Genomic DNA, 23,906 nt, shown 5'->3' with positions numbered 1-23,906 from the left:
GTAATTTAAGAATTCAATTTTCACTTGTCAATTTGGTCTAAATTCGTTTAGTAAGTTTTTGCACGAAAGAGTAAAAAACATCATTCCATCTATCCTCACAAACTCACATTTAATAATATTATTAGTAGGAAGTAAGGATAGGATAGAATAGGATTGCTGATCACAGATCAGGGTAACAAAATCACCTTTAGCAATCATGGCACTGTATCTATACCTACCTGAGTCACCAGAAATGTTTTTACTGGAAACAAATAACACGCAAATCGCTGGTAATACTTACCTACTTAGTCACGTACTATCGGCAACAGTTAACTACCCATTGCTGGTCATATCGTCTCGTTCTATCGCAAAGAATCCCCTTTGATGAGAGCGAGAGCAAAAACGCAAATGAATAGTTAACACTGTGGCCGATAGTACGAGTCACGTGTGGACCAGTATTTTGTAGCTGGCAAGACGCACAACAGGTATGTTAATAGTAGGGGATTTACCGTTTTGTTATCACAAAAGCACGAACAGCTGACAACAGATAACACGGAAATCGCTGGAAATACTCAGTCACGAGTCACGTGTGTAAGTACACAGTGTGTACTTCCAGTATTTCATAGCTGGTAACACAAAACAATATTAACATAGAAATCGCTGGAAATACCCAGTCACGGTGTCACGTGTGGATAGTATTTTTTATTTGGCAACACCAAACAATGATGGCAGGGGAATTACCGTTTTGTCACACTATCGAGACAAAGTACTAGTCAGCCTGTCCCTGTTGTAATCTGCTCTGAATGAGACAAAGACTTATTTTATTCTGTTAAAACTCGTTAATACGTGGAAGTGTTTCAACAGTAGTCTGTGTCAATAATTTATCAGATTTAACTAACAACGGAAGTGAACAATCTAAAAGTTTGTGAGTATTTATTCACCATTACGGAGATTAATTATTGCATAATTTAATGTATGTTCAGATTTTTATGTTGATTCAACGTGGCAAACAAAATTGTTGCTAAACATATAGTTTAGAAAAAATATCTGCATTTGTTAAAATCTAAATACAATATACTTAACTCAAAGGTGATTGACTGACTGACATAGTGATCGATCAACGCACAGCCCAAACCACTGGATGGATCGGGCTGAAATTTGGCAAGCAGGAAGATGTTATGACGTAGGCGTCCGCTAAGAAAGGATTTTACGAAACTCTACCCCTAAGGGGTAAAACGGGATCCACGCGTACGAAGTCGCGGGCGCTAATGCGTTATAAGTAATTGTCTGAGCCAATAAGTGCAATTGCACTCTCATTGTCATCTATCAATTTATTCCTAAATATTCGCCAAAAGATCTCTGTTTATACCTATTAGTTACCACGTTTAGTAATCTAATTACAATTAGTAGATACTACTTTGAGACACTATGTAAGAGCTTTTAACTACCTTACTACTCGTAAATGCTATTAATTGGAAATGAGTACGAGTACAAACGAGTGTCATCGTTATTTAGTTTATGAATGAGTCAGACTTACAAATGTCACGATAGTACTACAACTTTTTTTTATTGATTTCGGTGAAAACTCCAGAATTATATCTATTGAGTTATATAAAACAATGTTGTTGTATTGTGTTGGCGAGGTTACTGGTATTTTACAAATAACCCTGTATTTTTGTTTATATTTCAGTAACCATGTCTTCTCTGATGGATTCTATTATATCCAAAATGTTGGAGGGTGGAGTGGAATTAGCAAGGCACTTCCTGAAAGAGAATGGTTATGAAAACTTTACTATTGCGAAGTGGAAACAAGCACAACAGCACCCAGATTTGCCAGAGTAAGTCAAAGTAATCTAGTTTATGTAAAGAGAGACATTTTATTTGAAATCTTGAAAGGTCTACTCTCCAAAGATATTTAGGTATGAATTTGATGGCGCATTTACATTATGCGCGAAGTTGATGGAATCAGACAGTGTAGACACGCAGTTCAGTTCGATTCGTCGTGTCTCGCCCATACTTCCGAGCGTGTATTCGCGACCTAGGATTTTTGTTTGTTTTAAATAAAAATCGTACACTGCTGGACAAAGGCCCCACGGAATTCTACAACGACCCGTCCTGTGGTTCCCGCATCCAGGTTCCCGAGACCTGACCTTCACCAGATACATAGATTTTTACTTTTACCATGATTTTTACAGTGAAAATAATGATCATGTTTGTAATTTTCAGTATTTTCGGATACAGTGTACTATTGGAGAAGCTATTGTTCACGGGCGTCGGTGACTTTGTTGTACACCAACTGAATTATAGCTCCCTGGACTCTAAGTTATACTTCGATGTGTCTTTCCCACGGCTGGAGTTTTCAATCGGTAAGTTTATCAAACAAAATTGCATACTACTCAACTCACTCATGTCACTCGATGCGATAATAAATAATCTACTATAGGTACTAATAATAATATTATAAACTAGCTGACCCGGCGAACTTCGTACCGCCTTAGCGTAGAGATTTTCTTTATATTTTTTTCCGTAAAAACCTTGTACAGAGTATTAGAAAACTACAAAAAAAAATCAGCCAAATCTGTCAAGCCGTTTTCATGCTATGTCGTGACAACGGAAAACGGGTTTCATTTTTATATACACTTGCGAGCAAAACTATGGAATCACTTACATGAAGTTGTTTCCACGCGATCTTGTGTACTAACGAATTTGTTAGTAACAAAAAAAGTGGCACCATTTTAAAGATTAAACTTTTAACTTTAAATTGATACCAAATTTATTTAAATCACATCAGTATTTAAAAAGATATCCCGGTTAATGTGACGAAGTAAGGAAAAAGACATGTATCTACTCTTTGATACGTCGCGAGTTGCAGCCTATTTACCCCCTATAAAAGCACGTGTTTTCGGATTTTGCTTTTACACGTTGATCCTTACACATCTCCGCTTCTTTTGACACTTTACCTGGGATTCTACACCTTCAGAAGCAGCACAAATCGTTGCACTATTGCAAGAAGAGCTCAGCCAGCGGGCTGTCGCACGTCAGCTCCACATAAGCCAGTCTTGGGTTTCTAAAGTTTTAAAACGCTTTCAGGAGACTGGTGGCTTTATCCCGAGATCAAGTTCTGAACAGCGCCGGTGCACATCGCAGAGGGATGACCGTTTTTTCATGTCAAACTCTCTATGAAATCGTTATTTCAATGATATCGACGTCCAGCAAGAGCTCAGAAATGTTCGTAGGATAGCTGTTAGCAAGTGGACAGTTCGTCTAAGATATAAGCAATAGAATTTGACTCCAAAAAGGCCTGCCACGGGTTCGAAACTGACGGCAGGTCACCGATAAGCACGCTTTCAATTTGCTCGTACACATCTCGATGGGAAGTCGAGCAAGCCACCCCTATAAGCCACTGTTTCAGCGAATCAGCACTGCACAAATCTCTCCCCAGGCCGCCTATAGACCCGACCTCTTCGACTGCTGCACTGCAAACACAGTCTGCATTCATCGGAGAACAAAACTCACCTCCATTACTCGCCTTCCCATCAAAATAAGTGCGAGCTAATTGAAAACGTGCTAGTCGGTGACTTGCCGTCAGTTTCGAGCCTGTGGCAGACCTTTTTGGAGTCAAATTCTATTGCTCATATCTAAGACGAACTGTCCACTCGCTAACAGCTATCCTACAAACATTTCTGGGCTCTTGCTGGACGTCGATATCATTGAAATAACGATTTCATAGAGAGTTTGACATGAAAAAACGGTCATCCCTCTGCGATGTGCACCGGCGCTGTTCAGAACTTGATCTCGGGATAAAGCCACCAGTCTCCTGAAAGCGTTTTAAAACTTTAGAAACCCAAGACTGGCTTATGTGGAGCTGACGTGCGACAGCCCGCTGGCTGAGCCCTTCTTGCAATAATGCAACGATTTGTGCTGCTTCTGAAGGTGTAGAATCCCAGGTAAAGTGTCAAAAGAAGCGGAGATGTGTAAGGATCAACGTGTGAAAGCAAAAATCCGAAATCACGTGCTTTTTTAGGGGTTAAATAGACCGCAACTCGCGACGTATCAAACAGTTGATACATGTCTTTTTCCTTACTTCTTTATATCAGCCGGGATATCTTTTTAAATGCTGGTGTGATTTAAATGAATTTGGTATCAATTTAAAGTTAAAAGTTTAATCTTTAAAATGGTGCCACTTTTTTTGTTACTAACAAATTCGTTAGTTCACAAGATCGCGTGAAAACAACTTCATGTAAGTGATTCCATACTTTTGCTCGCAAGTGTATATAGATGCGAAAGAGTTACTTTTTTCCCTTTTTTCCCCTTTCCTTTTTTTCTCTGTCTGTCTGTCTGTGTCGCTTTTACGTCTAAACAACTGAACTGATTTTGGTGAAATTTGCCATAGAGATAGTTTGAGTCCTGGGAAAGGACATAAGATAGTTTTTATCCCGGTTTTTGAAACAGGTAAGCGATAAAGTTTTTCTGTCACAGACGAAATTTCACGAGGGCGGAAAGCTAGTCTGAATTCAAGCAAAAATGGTAATAAAAAACATCCCGAGATTCATAGTCACTATTTGTAGGTAAATCATATTGAACTTTCCCAAAAACGCTCCATACAAAAGGTCACATAATTATGACGCCATGCTTTTGTATTTTTTAAGACAAAATTGAAAAAGTGCAGTAGCAATCTATTTTAAATATCATATAGATAGCATCTATATTATATTGTTCTGAATCTGATTTCCGCCAGCACTTACAAAATTTTGTTTTCTTTTTCAGGTAAAGGTGAGGCTGAACTAAATTTTCTCGGAGCGAAATCAAGTGGAAAAGCAAAAGGGCAGTAAGTAGATTTTTTCTGTATAAAATGAAAAGGCCTGAAAGTGATTCTGAACACCCAACCTAAACCCTTAAACGCAGAAAACATTTTTGACACCTAGTTCTTAATAAAATACTTAGACGACGAATAAGAAAAGGTTTTTCGAAGTTCAACCATCAGGGGGGTGAAAATTGTTGAATGTATGTATAATAAGTTAAATTTTATAAAAAAAAATAAAACCGACTCCAAAAAACCTACACTAAAAAGTATAATAATAATTACTAATTACCTACTTATTTATTAGGACGAATTATTAATATTTATGTAGGTATACCATGATTGATACTTCTGGAGTCGGTGCCAAGATTATGAAACATGTAAAGTTTGCCTGCACCGACTCCAAAAGTATCAATCATGGTATACCTACATAAATATTAATAATTCGTCCTAATAAATAAGTAGGTAATTAGTAATTATTATTATACTTTTTAGTGTAGGTTTTTTGGAGTCGGTTTTATTTTTTTTTATAAAATTTAACTTATTTCTTGCTTTTTAGTTAACTAATTATTACCTTGATGTTACCACTGAAGGTAGGCAGTACATTGAGACCTTATTATTATTCTTAATGTATATTATAAAAAAGTTCATCCCCAATTTTCCACCCTTGGGGGTGAAATATTTTCTTCAAATTCGCATGAAACCACCCTTTTGATAATACCTATTCAACAAAAAAGTAATCGTTCTAATTGGTTTATAATCGGCGGAGATATTGCGTATAAAAAAGTTCATCCCCAATTTTCCACCCTTGGGGGTTGTTTTTTTTATTATTAAATTTAAATGGGACCACCCTTGAGGTATTACCTATACGCTGAAAAAAGATTTGTTCAAATCGGTTCATAATTGGCGGAGTTATCGCGTAACAAACATAGAAAAAAAAAAAAAAACATACGGGTCGAATTGAGAACCTCCTCCTTTTTTTGAAGTCGGTTGAAAATTAGTAATCTTTAAAGCTAAAAAAGCATGGAAAAATTAAGATAAAGAAGCCAGTTTTTAACATTTTTTAAATTCCACCACTGTAGAGGTTATAACAGGGTTATCAAAGTTTTTATGAGGTAGGTGCAACCTAATAAGCATATTTTCAAATAATTATTCATTTTATTATTAATGATGCAATAAAACATTTTGACTTATGACTTAATTATAAATTTTCAGATTCACCATCTTCGAGCTCCGTATACTTGGTGAAGCCATATTTGACATTTCTGACGACTTCGATTTTAAATTACGCAGCGTTTCCAATTTGCAGTTTAAAGTCAAAGCCATTAAGGTATGATTTTATTTAAATATTTTGCGATCCACTATTCCCTGGATGTCGAAAAAGTCGACTAACGGACAAATATACGATGAGACTCCTCCTCTTTGTCTGGCCAGGGCTGCAGGGAGGAGAGTGTTAGACAAGCCAAATCCTTTATTTGCCTCTGGTAGATTAGAAAGAGCTGTGCTCCTGCTGTAGAGATTGAACGACTTGATGATGAAAAAAACGTTATAGATTAGTTGGAATTGGAAATAAACAAACTGGGAATTAAGCGGAGCTTACACCTGGGTAAACACATCCTAAGCCCACAAGATGTAAAATATCGCCCCCCAAAAGATACTGCACGACTTACTGGATGCAGGACTCGGAGGCGAACTGTAAGGAAAATAGCGGCGATCACAATAGATCGGTACCGGTCATATGATACTGGGACTTCATAGAACTAGAATAGCCACTCAACGAAAAAAAAGGCTTGGCGCAAAAAAATAACAAAGTCCCCTTGCGATTAAATTGATAATGACGATGATGATATTATTATGTTTTTGTTACAGACCAAAAGGGTGAACGTGAAAATCAACAACATTGATTATTCGAAGACAGTCGAAACTTTTTTGATGAAAACCGTGCCGGAGTTTATTAAATCAAACGAGGTGAGGGATTTGGTTTCCATTTAGTTAAATTCTATTGGCTATCATAAAGCGTACGCGTGGATCCCGTTTTACCCCCTAAGGGGGTAGAGTTTCGTAAAATCCTTTCTTAGCGGATGCCTACGTCATAACATCTACCTGCATGCCAAATTTCAGCCCGATCCGTCCAGTGGTTTGGGCTGTGCGTTAATAGATCACTATGTCAGTCAGTCAGTCACCTTTGAGTAACATAGATTCGTTTGATGTTGATTTATTTTTGTTTTCAGACTGTAATAAACGAAAATCTTGCAAAGATACTATATCAGGCAGTTCACTCATGAGCTTCGATTGGTACTTCGACACTTGGCACGTGGAAAGTAATTGCCAAGTACCGGCCAAGTTGGATGGATGAAAAGGCAAAAGAAATGAATGAATGGATGAAAATTTAAAACGCGTACCTACCTACTAACAATTTCGATCATGTTGAGAAATCGTGGATCATAATTGCATGCTTAAGTAATAATCAATTTTTGTTTTATTTTGGTAATTAAAGGATTTTGATGATTTTATATTTTGCCTTTTTTCGTGTCTGAATTGATTTAAGATCACTCAAGATGAATTTTCAATTTTCTTAATTATTTGCTCTTAGCCCAGAATAATTTCGAAACTAAAATAGGCTTTAGTTTATACTAATGTACCTAGTACCTAAATGAGCATGGTCAAGTTAAGAATCTCGTGGTAGACAAACCGGGGGTACTATGTCTACGTCCAAACTTCGAACTCCACTTATCTTCTTCTGATTATATTTTTGTTGCATGTCCAATGATAGTTTAACTTTCCCTGGGACAAACTTGACCTTCACTGGTTGGGTTTTTATTGGCGGTCAAGCTGTAGATCCTGGCTACACAGGAGTTGCAGCGGTGGGAACGAGAGGTGGGAATAGTCCTTTCGTCCCTCACGATGATCCACTTAGCTGAAGAACACTATCACGAAGTTGTGGCTGAACAAATAATTTAATTCACCATTGATATGATAACAAGATAACTGTATTTCTGAAATTGTAATCGTTATCAACTAATCCGAGCCACTAATTAATAAGACAAGGAGTAGAGCGTTCGTTATTTGGCTTACCTGAGGTAAGCAGCATTTTTTACATTATTTCATTTATAATAAGTAGGCCTACATACATATTTTAGGTGAGATTAACAAAATAGTTAAATTACGGGTAAGTTATTCTCCAGAATTCCTATTCATTAACACCTAGAGAAGTTCTTTCTCATGTAGGTATACACGGCCACACTTTTAACTATCCATATCCGTTTTTGCTCTCGCTCTCATCCTCAGATCATAGAAAGAGAATAGATATGAAGTCGCGCGTAACTACAACGAGAACCAGTGTCCCCACATTTCCCCCACCACAGCTCCCACACACACATTCAACTGTGTAAAAACAAAGCGACTGAGAGTCTACGACAACATGTGCAACCGGCTTAAAAGTGCTGTGATTGGCCAGAAGGCGTGCCTTATGGCCAATCAATGGCCGCGTGACGTGACGCACACTTTGAAAAAAGCAATTAGAGAGAAGAAAGATAAAATGGAGTCGATAAGATATCGATACTTTAAATCCTGGGGGCAAGGCTCGAAATTGGTTTAAAAAATGCTTGTATGAAAACCTTTTAATTATTATACGTTATTATTATGTTCTTTAACGATTTTTGCATAAAGGAGTCAGTTCCATTTTGTATGGACGAAAAACTCAGAATCAATTATTGGGACTAAATGAAGTTACCTTATATTAATTTACCCCAACCAAAGCTCAATGTCGTTATCGATGGAGTATAGAAGTTATAGACTGACAAAGTTTGTATGAAAAGTCATGGGCTTAACCCATGACTTTTAGGTACTTGCGATTTTTACCAGTATTTACAATATTGGTAATATAATTATTATTTACTTTAATAATAATAACAGGATCACTGTAATTATTATTAACTACTATCGCGCATTAACTTTTTAATTATGGCGAAATTCGTACCGCCTATGTTTATCAAAAATAATGCCTATATTAGGCTTTCAACTAGCTCTTATAGTAATTACATAGTTGACAGTTACTAATCCCTTCTACTATTGTTATTGTTTTTGTAAAAACTTAAAAATCGCAAGCAACTCATGATTTTTTCATTCAAAATTAGAAAATAGAAAATAATAATTTACTTCTATTTATCGATAATAGGAAACCGTATTAGAACACGAGCCCTGCACTATGTTACGACCGGCACATGCGGCCGTACTGGTACTGGTACTATTGTTATTGTTTTTGTAAAAACTTAAAAATCGCAAGCAACTCATGATTTTTTCATTCAAAATTAGAAAATAGAAAATAATAATTTACTTCTATTTATCGATAATAGGAAACCGTATTAGAACACGAGCCCTGCACTATGTTACGACCGGCACATGCGGCCGTACTGTGTATTTTCACGCGTCAGTGGATATCGTAAGAAATAAAATACATTGCGCAGTAGTTACGCATGACATAAAGTGGTTGCTAACTAAATCGTCAATGTACAACGTGTTTGAATTTTTATCACCACTTATTTCGATATCGCAGTAAATGTCACGGCACTGAATTCGTTCGTAAAAATGTTTAGTTTTTTTATTTATAAGCAAAATACCAATGGATTTGCAATACTTACATGTGGTAAATGACTTCATTGTTCCTGTAGTTCTTCGTTTCACTTATGTTATTGCACGTTACGACGCATTATCCAACAATATCGGAGAACATTTCCTCAGTACGACTGAATCGCGACTAACCTGGCGTCGCGGGCGATGTTCGTTTCTGGGCATATCGCGGAGACACGCGCCACGCCCCCGTTTCACATCTATTCCCTTCTATGATCTGAGCTCTCATCAAATGGTGATTCTTTGCGATAGAACGAGAATACATGACAGGCAATGGATAGTTAACACTGTTGTTGATGGTACGTATAGGCACGGTAATACTATCTATACAGTATTCCAACTCTGCCATATTTTTTAAATAAATGTCAATAGCCGCGCGGTACGTCACCATATGACAACATGCGATAGGGCTGCCTACCTGCAGACAATATTTTCATTACATCTGCTACTTAGAATTTTTATCTAGTTTTGTGAATATATTTTGTGATTGTAATTTTTTATTTTATTTTGACAAACAAAATAACTCACTGAATGAAATAGGATAAAATGCGTGTTGTTTTGTGATTAGTAGATTTAATTAAAAATTATATTTGTGTTAAGATTTAGTAATAAATCTTATAAATTTGCGACCGTAAAATGTATGCGCCTCGACTGAGGCGTACAAAATTCTTGATTATTATACAGGGTGTTAGGTAAATGGGTTTATAAGCCGACACTAGCCCATGTTAACATGTGCATATAAATGTTATACTTAGTGAAGTCAGAAAATTGAAATCATCATTTTGATAATTTTAATTTGCATACAAATCTGATTTTATAAATTTTATTTTGTATGAAAATTAAACAAATTAAAATGATATCACTGACTTCACCATACCATTTATATGCATAATATGTTAACATGGGCTAGTGTTAGCTTATAAACCTATTTACCTAACACCCTGTATAAATAGGTAGTTGTAATTATTTTTATAAAAAAGAGCGCTTACTGTTTCAAAAACAGCACATCATTCGTTTATTACCGTGGCGCATTCGCGACACCCCCGACTTTTGCATGTCGAGCGCATACCGAGATTTGAATTTCGAAGGAAAGTTCGCGTTTCGTCCGTTTATATGAAGTTACAATACTGTATGATAGTATTACCGTGGTATAGGTGGTATAGTCGGCCGTTTGGTGTAGTGGTTCGAAACGGACTACTATTCCGGAGGTTGCGGGTTCGATTCCCGCACAGTACAAATATTTGTGTGCATGAACATATTTGTTTGTATTGGACTGGGTGTTATCTATGTATACAGGGTGTTAGGTAAATGGGTATATGAGCCGACACTAGCCCATGTTAACATAGGCATATAAATGGTATGGTGAAGTCAGAAAATTTATATCTTCATTTTAATTTTTTTAATTTTCATGCAAATCGGATTTTATAAAATTTATTTTGTATGAAAATAATAAAAAAAAAAATGATGATATCAAATTTCTGACTTCACCATACCATTTATATGCCCATGTTAACATGGGCTAGTGTCGGCTCATATACCCATTTACCTAAAACCCTGTAATATGTATGTATTTACAAAAAAAAAGAGTATTTAAGTATGTTCATATCCGTTGTCTAGTACCCATAGTACAAGCTTTGCTTAGTTTGGGACTAGAAGCGCAGTGTAAAATGTCCAAGGATATTTATTATTATTTATTTATTTATAGGCTTGGGTTTTTACATTTTTGATCGCCGATTGTTTAATAAATAATGGTCTATAAACTCTGATTTTTAATTCGACGGAATTTTGACATTTCAGAAGTGTTGCTAACATTGAAACATTCCCACTAAGAAAGGAGAGCATTTTCACAAATTAAAAAATAATCCTTTCGTGAATTTAAGGTTTCACTTGAAAAACTAAGGCTTAAAAATGTACTGATCATTTCAAAATGGTTATTTGATTTTTTATTATCATATTTTTGAAGTTACAAAAAAAATTGGGAAATTATTTTTCTATTACTGGACTCCCTGGCCAATAATCCATGGGTTACAAACCTTTTTTATGAAAATCCTTTTGTTAATAAAATCTTAGCTTCATAAAATAACCAATTTAACAAGATGCCAATTTTATAATCCAAGTTGATTATGATGACGATAATGATGGTTGATGATCAATACATATTTTCGTTTATGATAATATGTTGTTTTACTGTGTTAAAAACACGTTTTTTTCTATTTAATCTCTAAAATGTACATAATAATTAGTGTACATTGATTTCACAAAACAAACAATAGTTCATTCTTGTAAGTTGTACTTGATGAAATTTCATTTCATATTATTTATTAATAATTCAAAGCAAAAAAGGCTTATTACCTCTGAATTGTCAAAAAATGACAGCTGTCAGAATTCCGTCGAATTAAAAATCAGACTTTAGTTCTTAACTCAGTCAGTGCCTGAGGTATAGGAGCGGCGCGGGAGGGGTGATTTTGACATATTATGACGTGTTTGCTTAATATATATCCACTAACAAAAGTAGAATGCAAGAAACTTCTAACCGAATGGTTAATATCTAAAAATTACGAAGAAAGTGAGGCTTTTATTAAAACAATACTATATCTAACACATAACACACACACACACACACACACGCACACACGCACACACACACACACACACACACACACACACACACACACACACACACACACACACATACACACACACTTACACAAAAGATTAGAAAGAAAGATTGCTTTTAAAGTTAAAGTTAAATTTTGAAATAGTACTTCTTATCATTTATTTTGCCTATTTGTGTAAATGACATGTTATCATTCTATTTTTTATTTTATTTTTAGTTTGTTCCTAATATACTTACGTACTTACCTTAAATAGTTAACACAACCACGCAGTATCGATTAGCCGGTGGTGGAGGCCTGGTGTGCTGTAGTGTAGCACAGGGTATCCTAGTACGGACACCAGTCTCTACGAAATACTTATTTCTGTTACTTGTTGTTATAATTACCCGTTACAAATTGTGACTTTATGTATTTTGTAAAGAGAGAAATAAATAAAGTTATTATTATTATGTTCAAATCTGAAGTTTCGCTGACAAATGTCATCAAAATCATCAAAATTGATGAAACAAAAATCACCCAATAAATCAAACAGGCATTGACTGAGTTTTGCCGTTAGGATTGCTGTTAGAATGTCCGAAGACTACTTACTATTGATGGTACATATACGTACTTGAATATTTCTTTTTTCAGAGTTATCCATCATGAGATTGCTGTGGTGTCTGTTTGCGGTTATCGCCGTTGTGGCTTCGGTGCCCGCTGACATTAAAATTTCACCAACAAGCGAGTCCAAATTATTGCGAGCATTATCTCAAAGTAGTAAGTATTAATTTCCAATGTCAGCTTAACTTTCCTGTGGGACAAACTTGGCTTTAACTGGTACATCCGTCAAGATATGAAAATGCGGTACTATTGTTATCTACATATTTATACCTTGTTGATATTGATATGCAGTTTAGGTTAGTGTCCGTGACTTCCACTCGGCATGGGGTGAAAACCAGCGTCGTGGCTTTTCCCACCGTGGGCCACGGCATATGCTGAGTGGAGTCCCATTGCGATGGGCATCGCTGTTGCGACAGGATAGCACCGTATTCTTGTGTATGATGGAAGAAAATAAAGAAAATGGTGTACTAAATACTGTGCAGTATTTAACTGCCTAAATAATAATAAAAACACAGAATGTACTTTTTTAAGTTGCCTCAAGACACTGAGAGGTAAATAAGTAGTTAATATTATTCATGATAATTCATGCTAAATGTGCTAAATCATGTATTTCCTCCGCCATTTTCCGCAGTTTGGCACCTCACGTCACATCATTTTACCGAAGTCAGCCCTATAGCTTCGGCGCAGTGCCGATCACTGTCGTTTGTCAAAAAAATGGTGCTTGACTCTTGAGACAGGCTAAATTACACCATATTGTTAATGACATTGAGCATACATTTTTTTAAATACCTTCGCGAAGTAAAACTTCTGTACGTAGTAGGTACTTATTATTATTCTGTGGTAATACCTATATACCTATGTGCTATTTCTGTCTTTTTTTCTGTATACGTTCTCTGTCCTTAACTAAGTGATGTTCATCGTAATAAATGTTTCTAAAAGCTTTGTGGGTAATAAACCAAATAAATAACACTATCAACAAAAAAATTTCAACATTCAACAAAATTGTCTACAAAAATGTTGAATGTTGACATGATTTGTTGATTGTGTAGGGCAAAACACGCACTGGAGAAACCGGCTATATCTTTAGGTACATCCTTGTGCTGTTTAGCTGTTTGTTCATAGTAGTTCTTAGTAGTTCATAGGTGTGACATACTCGTACTACCCGTTCGCGCCAAGTTTGTCGGTCCGTACGTGGAATGCGCGATTAAACGCAATTACTTGGTGATTAAACGCAATTAATGTGTCTTATTTTATGCAAATACACAATTTTTATCAATAATAATAAATAAAAATAATTTTTATTTTGTTATAGTTGTAGACGTTTGCCTTCGAGTGACGTCATATCGCCAGTATGGTCAAATAGAGTTCACAATTCCTTACCTTTAAAATGTTATTTTCCAGGGGAGAACTCCCGAAACAGTCAGCTGGAGCAACTTATTTTGGACCTTCTAGAGACTGTGAGGGACATTATACTCAACGGCTCGGGTGTAATTCCTCCACTGGACCCTCTGAACATAAGCCAGATTGACCTGGACGATGAAATCATACCGTTTCCTGGGTAAGACTAACTTAGTAGACCAGCCAAGTGCGAATCAGACTCGTGCACGAATCGTTCCGTACGGCAAAAAAAACTTTTGTTGTATTTTAGCCGCTTATATTCATTCATTATTTACTTTCATCATATCATTTCAACCATAGGACCTCCACTGCTGAACATAGGCTTTGCAATGGAGGGAAGTCGAACCTTAATTTCGAACTCCTCCTATGTTCTTCTGATTAATTTCGTTGCGGGTCCAACGACAGTTTAACTTTTCCCCGGGACAAACTTGACCTTCATTGGTTGGGTTTTTGTGGCGGTCAAGCTGTAGATCCTGGAGTAGAGATGCAGTGGTGGGGACGAGAGGTGGGAATAGTCTCGTGCTGAACATAGGCCTCTCCCAATAATTTCCACATCGCTCGGTTGGTAGCGGCCTGCATCTAGTACCTTCGTGCTAACTTTATGAGGTTGTGAGTTGGTAAATAATTAAATTAAATTGAAATATTGATTTTAATTTTAATTATTTATTTTGAAATCAATATTTATAGAACTTAACCCATTATAGACTAGCGGTCCCATATGGTACCACTTTTTTGTGTGTTTTAATTTGGCTCTATACATTAACACGTGAAAAGATGCAGTGCTCTGATTGATGCAAGTCGTAGCCAATAGATATGGTCTATGCTTCTAGGAATAAAAATTTACAGTTATTCTTTTCAGTTGTGTGTAATTAATGATTGAAGTGAGCGCATCAAAATTTTTTCTTAAAAATTGACGCGCCATTCAAGTAAGTAAGTGATCATATTTTTTTTGTGTGATAGTGAAATACTGATTTTGTTACAATCTTATATTCTCCATAAGTGCTCTTATTGTGAAATGGTGTAAATTACGTCGATAGATAATAATAATGGGAAATATTGTATGTCAAAATTATTGGTACCGTACGGTACCGCTAGCCGCTTACCGTGTCTTTTTAATTATTTTATGATTTTCAGTTTTTACTGTATTTATTATGACATCGTAAAGGTAGCAGGGAAGCGCTGGACGCAGACCGCTGCCAATCGATCAACATGGAAAGCATTGGGGGAGGCCTATGTTCAGCAGTGGACGTCCTATGGCTGAAATGATGATGATGATGATGATGACTGTATTTATTGGGAAGTATGTGATATATTTAATGGTATATAAGGTATACAGGAAGATAAAGTAAAATAGTTTCCTATACTTTACAAAACCATGGGTTTTTATTTATTTTAGATGTAACTTACACGAAACATTGGCAGTTTTGGAGGACGATGAAGGTCCCAAAACGAAGCAGATATTTATAGAAAGAACTCGAGATAATTGCAACTCTCGAACAATATTAGAGTATAGGAAATGTTACATGGGGCTAAGTGCAGTGTGCAATGCCAAGCTCCATTCCAAATTTTTGAATATTCAAAGATAAAAATGAATATTCCTTACCCAATATACAGTTTTTTTTACATTTAATATCACTTCTGTTATTTGCTTGTATATTAATGCATATAATAATAATAATAAAATATATAATTAACCCTATTTTTATAAAGCCCATGATAAAGTTATGTTTTAACAGACTGACACGGTAAGAGGCTAGCGGTACCATATGGTACCAGCATTTTTTTTCTAGATTACAGGTCGGATCATTTTTTTAATGCTTGTATAGCATTATGTAGACCATAATTATGAACATATTTCAAAAAAACAAAAATCTGACACTTTAAGAAAACTCAGTCTATAATGGGTTAATATTCTGTGAATGTTTGAAGTTTTTACCCTTTGGGTGCGGTATGGAACTCTAGAAATAATTTCCTTTGCTGTAACAGTTTGATAAAAAATACACATCACAAGCTAATGAAGTGTTACAATTCCAGGGCTCGTGTGTCACTCACCGACACCGTAATGTCAAACCTTGGAACCTTTGTGGTGGATGACCTGAGCGTCACCATGACCTCACTCCTGCTCCAACGGTACAGAATCATACTTGTAGGAAGGATACCAGAACTTGAAGTGGAAGCAGGTAGTTAACATTTTCTAGAATATCTACTCATTTATACAGTTAGCGCTCCTGCACACGACGCTGCTACCGCGCCGCCGCGCCGTCGCCGCGCCTTTGCACTGTTTATACGCGCCGCGTGAACACCGCTGCCGCGCCGCCGCCGCGCCGCCGCATCGCCGCCGCCGCGCCGCGGGCGAAATTATGCTTTGATGGCGCGGCGGCGTATGAACAGTGCAAAGGCGCGGCGACGGCGCTCATATACGCCGCCGCGCCATCAAAGCATAATTTCGCCCGCGCCGCGTGAACACCGCTGCCGCGCCGCCGCCGCGCCGCCGCATCGCCGCCGCCGCGCCGCGGGCGAAATTATGCTTTGATGGCGCGGCGGCGTATATGAGCGCCGTCGCCGCGCCTTTGCACTGTTCATACGCCGCCGCGCCATCAAAGCATAATTTCGCCCGCGCCGCGTGAACACCGCTGCCGCGCCGCCGCCGCGCCGCCGCATCGCCGCCGCCGCGCCGCGGGCGAAATTATGCTTTGATGGCGCGGCGGCGTATGAACAGTGCAAAGGCGCGGCGTCGGTGCGGTAGCGGCGTCGTGTGCAGGAGCGCTTATAGGTGCTTATAGTTTGTTTGATTGAACGCGCTAATCTTAGGCTGGTTGCACCATCTTGCTTTAACTTTGACAAACGTCAAAAATTCTGTCAAACTCCATACAAAAAGCACCGTTATCGTTATAGTTACGGTCAAAGTTAGGTGGTGCAACTCAGCCTTAGGAACTACTACTGGTCAGATTTGAAAAAATCTTTTTGTGTTAGCATCATCGAAAAATATTGCGAAAACGGGAAAAAATATTCAAACTATTTTTACGCATACGAAGTCAGGAGCACAGCTAGTTCAGTTTATTTGTTAAATGGTGTATTGTTACGTTTGTTATCTACAAGGACTTGACCTGATTTAATACATCTATTTAAGTTCACTAATCATAAGTGCCACTGAAGCAGTCAGTGACCGATATTATGTAAGATCTCCTACATGATATGATAACAGTGGTCAATAAATAAGACTTGTTCAATTTTGGATAACTTATTCCCATGTAACTACCTATTTGTTTCGTTAAAAGTATGTTATTTGAACTTACTCGTAAGTAACATACTCACTAACTATATGTATAGTGGTGGTATAAATATACCTACACAAAATTAAAAAAAAAACCTGGACCACTGGAAAAATTCTTAAAGAAAATTCTTGACCGAGTTTGTTCCGGCGTTTCTTCTCAGCACTTGCCAATGTTTGTCTCGAAGCGCTGGTAGGACCCAAAAGATAAAGAGACATAAGTGCCCCAAGGGCTACCTTTTTTGTACTGTATTTTGACGTTCATAAGTGCCACTAGTGGTCTATATTTAATAACATATTTTTGGGTTTTTGATTTTGAAGAAAATAATTTGAAACTTTTCGGAATCATTTCTAATTTGTGATAATAATTATGCTTTTTTCTATGGCTCTATTGGTCCTCCTCACTTAATAACATAAATGCAAGGAAACTAATTTCTATGGTGTTTATTGAATTAATAATGACCTAATTTTTTTTCAGATAAATACGACCTTGATGTCTCAGCCATGGGAGTCAACGTTTTTGGAAATGGGAAATTAAAGTAAGTTGTAATTTTAGTTTCAAACGTATTTCTAAATATCTCAAAGGTGACTGACATAGTGATCTATCAACGCACAGCTCAAACCACTGGACGGATCGGGCTGAAATTTGGCATGCAGGTAGATGTTATGACGTAGGCATCCGCTAAGAAAGGATTTTACAAAACTCCACCCCTAGGGACCGGGATCCACGCGTACGAAGTCTCGGGCGGCTACTAGTCTTTGATAAATGTTAAGATCTATGGTCACAATGACTGGTGATAATAAGAGAGACTAACCTATAGGACTTTAGCTGGACACTATCCTCCTTAATAAAAAGTTACACTAGGGACGAACATGGATTAAAATGACATTTCCGTACTAAGGCCCAGTTTTTTTTTTCGTAGTTAAAATAACCAATAGTCAAATTTGGCAGATGTCAAATGACAAGTGGATAAATATCAGAAAAAAATGTTTTTCGAACAATGGTTAGCTGACTTTTAGTACATTTTTTAACTATTAGTTAACATTTTGCTTATATTTAACCATTAGTAGCAAAATTTAACAATTAGTTATTTTAACTATGAATAAAAAAACTGGGCCTAAGTAAATGACAATTTAAACCAGAGTTCAACTAGGGTGTAACTTTTAACAGCAGTATCAGTAATAATAACGAAGGCTGAGTGGCACCACCTTATTTTAACCGTAACTTTAACCATAAACGGTTTTTTTGTACAGAGTTTGACAGACTTGATGTTTGTTAAAGTTGAAGTAAGATGGAGCAACCCAGCCTAATGATTTTGATTGATTTTATCAGCAAATGGTGAAGTACCTAGGTCCTTAGTAACGGAGATTTTTGTCTTTCCAGACTCAAGATTATAGATCCAAAAGTAACTGCCGACCTTCTGGTCAACCTCAGCATTTTTGGGTCCAATGGCCTATCTTTGAACGTCAGAGAGTGTACAGTCAACTTCGGCTTGTCTGCAATTGAGGTAATTTTCTATTGCGATGCTAAGTTCTAAAGTCTTGTGAGTCAAAATTTCCCATTTTTCTGAAGAGCGAATGAACTAGAAATCTTTACCTTATTATTATAAGTATTATAATTACTAATTAGCCGTTACTTATTATTCCTCAATTTAAAATTATTTATATGTATCCCTCTCGGTGTTTCTTTACAAGATCGAATCAGAAATGAGGAGATCCATAAACGAATTAAAACGCTATTACTTACAATGATATCGTTTATTTCTTTCAGCCTGAAATCACAGGATTGTTAGGTCACGAAGGAGCTAGCGACTTTGTGAATCTTTTTCTAAAAGATTTGGTGCCAACTTTGGTAGAATTCTACGAGGTAATTATCTTATTATTAACAATAATCTAAACCAATTAGGTTCTATCTCCTCAATATATTAGTGTTTTTGTATGGAGTTTGACAGATTGTTGACGTTTGTTAAAGTTAAACTATGATGATGCAACCCAACTTCAGGGTAGTGTAAATAAAAATTTTCATGTTCAAAATCTTAATTTAAGCAGCGAGATTAAGATTTTGAATATGAAAATTTGGACACGCGAAACATAGCAGAATTTTGGATCGTTGTAAATTTTTGTGTTCTGGAGTTTTGACCTTATTACTTTTCATTTTCAGCCTGAAATCACCAGTTTCTTGAGTGAAACGGTGCACGAGATCGCAAATGACGTGCTGGCAGACCTGGATCTTGGTGATTTGATCAGACCATGATTCACACGTTTTAATTCTATAAGATTATTATTGAACAATTTCCATGAAATAAAAAGTATATTGCTATCTATGTATTTTTTCTACCTATTCAAGGTGGATTCGACCAAACTAGACTAAATATTAATCTCAGAATAAAACGTCAGTTTTGACATATTTCCCATACTGAAACTGTCAATGTGCCAGATAAACTAGGAGTTATTGTATTCTCGGATAAAAGTTTAGTCGAATCGGGCCTTAATCGTTTGTTTAATACTGGCTGCGTATTCCTATATTCCAAATTCTTTAAATAAAAACCATACAACCATTTTTTAAGACCATAAAGAATAATAAAGTTTTAAAAAAATTCAAAAGAAACAAAATAAATAAATTCGTTCGTTCGTTTCAGCCACATGACGTCCACTGCTGGACAAAGCCCGTATGGAAATTAAATTAAATTACAAAAAACTTAATTATCAAATTCTTTAGCCAACCAAAAATGAGTACGCTGTTACGCCGTGAGAGGGCGCTGTTCGCTTTTGAAACTACTACCCACGTCCAGTCAAGTACAATCACGCGCGCGTGCGAGTGAAAAACCGCAATAACGTGTAAAAAAAGACCCGATGTGTTAAAAAATATGCTGTGAATTGTGTGTTGTGAGTGCAGCAAGACCCTAAATATTGGATGTCAGCCCCGGCCGGGCAATCTCAAAACCCAGGACTGCGAGTGAGCATCGACTGGCAGCGTTGGCCAAGTAAGTTCCAAAACTTCCCTACTTTTTTTTGTCAGGAAATGCATGAAATTCCATACCCACTGGCCTGGGTGGAACCAGTGGGTTATGTGAGGTTCTCCATGGCAGATGGGCAGGGCCTAATGCTCACTAAAACCTGACGGTCCGAGCTAAACGGCCTACTTAGACATTCTTTCGCGGCTCGGCCTTAGACTGTGGCTCGCTCTGTTTGAGCAAGCGACGATGGGTTTCAGGGGAGTAGTACTTCCCCTGTTCTTCGCTCACGGCGAAAAAACCTGTAGCGGCTTCCCTACCTGTAGCGGGTCAGCCATCCTCGAAACTACCCCAGGTTCAATCTTTTTTCATCGTTTCGTATCATTTCTAAGGGGATTATGCCGAATAAACGTAAGACTTCTAAGAACAGTATTCTGATAGAATGTAAGTAATGAACAGAGTAAGTAACAACTCAGTTGCACCATCTTCCTTTAATCGTGACTATAACGATAACCGGTGATTTTTTTATGAAGTAAGTGTGACAGATTTTACGTTTGTTAAAGTTAAAATAATATGGTGCAACCCAGCCTAAGTATATGCAAAGATATATAATTTTAACTACGTATTTATTTTAATTTATTGCACATATAAAAAATCTACGTACGTAATGCTCCAACACACATAATAGACCTCTAAATCAATACAAACAATTTTTTACGACAAGTGTAAATCCAAAGCCCATAAAAGCTGCAGGTTATTAGGGAGAATATTAAACACGATACAGTGTTCAGAGCGTAAAATAACATACCAAATAATGTTCGTTTTGGCCGTTAAATTTTGATTAAGACACATCAAGTTGTAACAACGTGCACAGTGAAAAAAGGGAGGTACCAGTAATTTTAGTGAGACTGGCTTTTATGTTGACAATAGCCCAGCGTTACGGGACTATTCCCACCTCTCGTTACAACCGCTGGAACTCCTGTGTAGCCAGAATCTACAGCTTGACCACCAATAAAAGCCCAGCGTTAGTGTCGGACTATCGGTCAGGGTCGTTGCTTCTAAATCCGTCTCTGGACTATTGTGGTAAACCCACTCCTCATCATCATCATAATTCCAGCCACACACTTCCACTGTTGAACCCCAAAGATTTTCAGATTGGCCGGTTGGCAGCGGCCTGCATCCAGCGCCTTCCTGCAATCTTTAAAAAGTCATAAGTCTGCCGTTTCACGATGTGCTTGCCGGTACGTGGTCTCCATTCCAGAACCTTGCTGTCCTTTCAGCCGTCAATTATTCTGCGTAGCTTCACTTCAGTTTGGTTTGTGACAATAAATGAATATGTACCTTACAGTTAAGTCATACGGATCTTAAGGTTCGGACAAACCAACGCGATCACAGCGCGATCAACCGGCGTGCAGCGATGGCGATCAATGCATTTAGGTCTGGTCGCCATCGCTGCACGCCGGCTGATCGCGCTGTGATCGCGTTGGTTTGTCCGAACCCTTAGTCCATTCAAACTACTGTTACTGCGTTCACCATGTACTGTGTCCTACTCAAATGTACAAGAGCTTAATATTAGAACGAGTGTAAAGTAATATTATGTTGATATTATCGCTTATTATGCTACAACAACCAAACTAAATTACCTTTTTTGTGCAAAATGTGAAAATATTAATGTTTATTTTATTTTGAATGGTTTATTTTGTAAGAAAAGTGCATAATTTAATAATTGCATAAACTTGTGTTAGGATAATCTGACGTAATATTTCAGAATTGTGCGACATTGTATTACCTAGGTCTTTACAGATTTTTATAAATTCATAATCTATATCTATACTAATCTGTCTATACTAATATTATAAATTCAAAAGTAACTCTATCTGTCTGTCTGAAATGGCAATGCCAGATTTTGTATGGAAGGTGGCGTCGTTTTTTTTTCGCGCGGCCATCGACCAAGCTTTGTTTTTGGATTACAAAATAGTGTAATAAACCAAACTTACTATGGCATGCATACCTCTAAACTCAGTCTGAACTGAGTTACGAGCATTAGAAGTTTGATGATTTTACATAGGTACTAGATTTGCTTTTTGTGTGCAAGTTTTGTAAGAAATTGAAACAAAAAAAAAGACGCCAATTTCCGGCATTGTCTTTTTTCACAGAGATAGTTCGAGTCCCGGGAAAGGACATAGGATAGTTTTTATCCCGGTTTTTGAAACACGGACGCACGCGATAAAGTTTTTCTGTGACAGACAAAATTCTAAAAACAAAATAAAACTAATAAACAAAAAAAAAACTAGTAAATAATAATAAGTAAGTTGCTATTATTGAAGATATGTATGTATATTTAATTTGGTATGATGTATCGCTCCCACTGTCGCTATTTTCGACGATAATGTCTCTTAAAAATACACAGAAATGGAAAGAATTCCAGCCCAGATTTCACAAAACACCAGGTCCACGATATGCGGCGTTGTTTGGAATTTTCCACATTTGCACTGGGACAGAAAAATGTTTTTGTGCAGTTGTTTTGTTTTTGTTTTCCGCTTCAGTAGCAATGCTTTTGGTTTTTTCAAACGTTTTTAGACTATAACTGTTTGTCTTGGCGTGACTAGGTAATTTTGTGTTTTTGCTACTTACTCGTATCTATCTACTCACACATAGAAGGATAATTTTTACTATAAAACATTTACAGAAATACCTATTTTTGGTCGAAGGAAGCGCGGGGTGCGAGGAGTTTGATCCGAGCAATCCGAGCGTCGTTATTGTAGTATTCGTGTGCACTCATTGATGATATTTTATTATAGCGTGTATCGATAAAACTCAAACATTAGCGGAAGAATGTTGGGGAGCGTCTTCGTGGATGAAACGATCTTATAACTACGTTCTTTTTTTCTTATAATACCGTTAAATATTAGTGAAGGTACAACTTTGGTTCTTGAAGAGACTATTTTCATGCTTCCAGGTGCTTCCCGCGACCTTCACTAGATCGTCGGTAAACCGAGGCCTGTCCAAATTGCGTTTTACGGTCCGTTTAATACTATGAATTTTATCTCACAAAACAATTAGGTATTAAGCTTCCAGCCGTCTATTTGAATTACTTTTTAGATTCACGAAATTTCGAGTGAAATTTCTGGCCACACAAAATAGTATTAAAATTTTAATCTAAGAAACTCCGTTCTTCAGAAATCCGAAACGTTCTGCGGTAGAAAGTAGGAAAGTCGGTGAAAGATGGGCTATAACTATGCCCCTGGGAGGCATAAATTGAAACGTGAGCTTTAAAGTTTGGGTATTAACTCGTAATTACCTTATTATATTAAAATATTATGACATAAAATTTGGTCCAGTTGTTGTTGTCTCTTTAAAAAGTAGAGTGAAAATCGTATTCTACGCAATTTAGTCCGAAATAATGTCAAGCTTGTCATCATTCAAGTTAATATAAGACCATCATTTGCGTTAGATTTTGACGCAGTCAGATGTTTTTGATTCATCATCATCATCATTTCAGCCACAGGACGTCCACTGCTGAACATAGGCCTCCCCCAATGACTTCCACATCGCACGGTTGGTAGCGGCCTGCATCCAGCGCCTCCCTGTTACCTTTATCAGATCTTCAGTCCACCTTGTGGGTGGATGTCCCACACTGGTTTTCCGGTACGTGGCAT

At 37.0% G+C, this 23,906-nt stretch overlaps 2 protein-coding genes across 2 annotated transcripts; both read left to right on the top strand.

Annotated features, from left to right (window-relative positions):
- The first annotated feature begins 757 nt into the window (after positions 1 to 757).
- On the top strand, positions 758 to 7,242 carry LOC135084954 (uncharacterized). Its single transcript, XM_063979713.1, has 7 exons — positions 758 to 904; positions 1,670 to 1,817; positions 2,206 to 2,345; positions 4,747 to 4,807; positions 5,996 to 6,110; positions 6,650 to 6,748; positions 7,012 to 7,242. Exons 2-7 carry the CDS (start codon positions 1,675 to 1,677, stop codon positions 7,063 to 7,065), a joined length of 612 nt encoding a protein of 203 aa, XP_063835783.1. The 5' UTR covers positions 758 to 904; positions 1,670 to 1,674; the 3' UTR covers positions 7,066 to 7,242.
- A 529-nt stretch (positions 7,243 to 7,771) lies between these two features.
- LOC135084934 (uncharacterized) lies at positions 7,772 to 19,613 on the top strand. Its single transcript, XM_063979695.1, has 8 exons — positions 7,772 to 7,860; positions 12,655 to 12,780; positions 14,026 to 14,182; positions 16,057 to 16,202; positions 17,772 to 17,832; positions 18,678 to 18,801; positions 19,065 to 19,160; positions 19,455 to 19,613. Exons 2-8 carry the CDS (start codon positions 12,666 to 12,668, stop codon positions 19,545 to 19,547), a joined length of 792 nt encoding a protein of 263 aa, XP_063835765.1. The 5' UTR covers positions 7,772 to 7,860; positions 12,655 to 12,665; the 3' UTR covers positions 19,548 to 19,613.
- Positions 19,614 to 23,906: the final 4,293 nt, after the last annotated feature.

The sequence above is a fragment of the Ostrinia nubilalis genome, chromosome 2 (genome assembly GCF_963855985.1).
Source record: "Ostrinia nubilalis chromosome 2, ilOstNubi1.1, whole genome shotgun sequence".
NCBI classification, from domain to species: Eukaryota; Metazoa; Arthropoda; class Insecta; order Lepidoptera; family Crambidae; genus Ostrinia; species Ostrinia nubilalis.
This window is presented reverse-complemented; position numbering and strand designations above follow the sequence as displayed.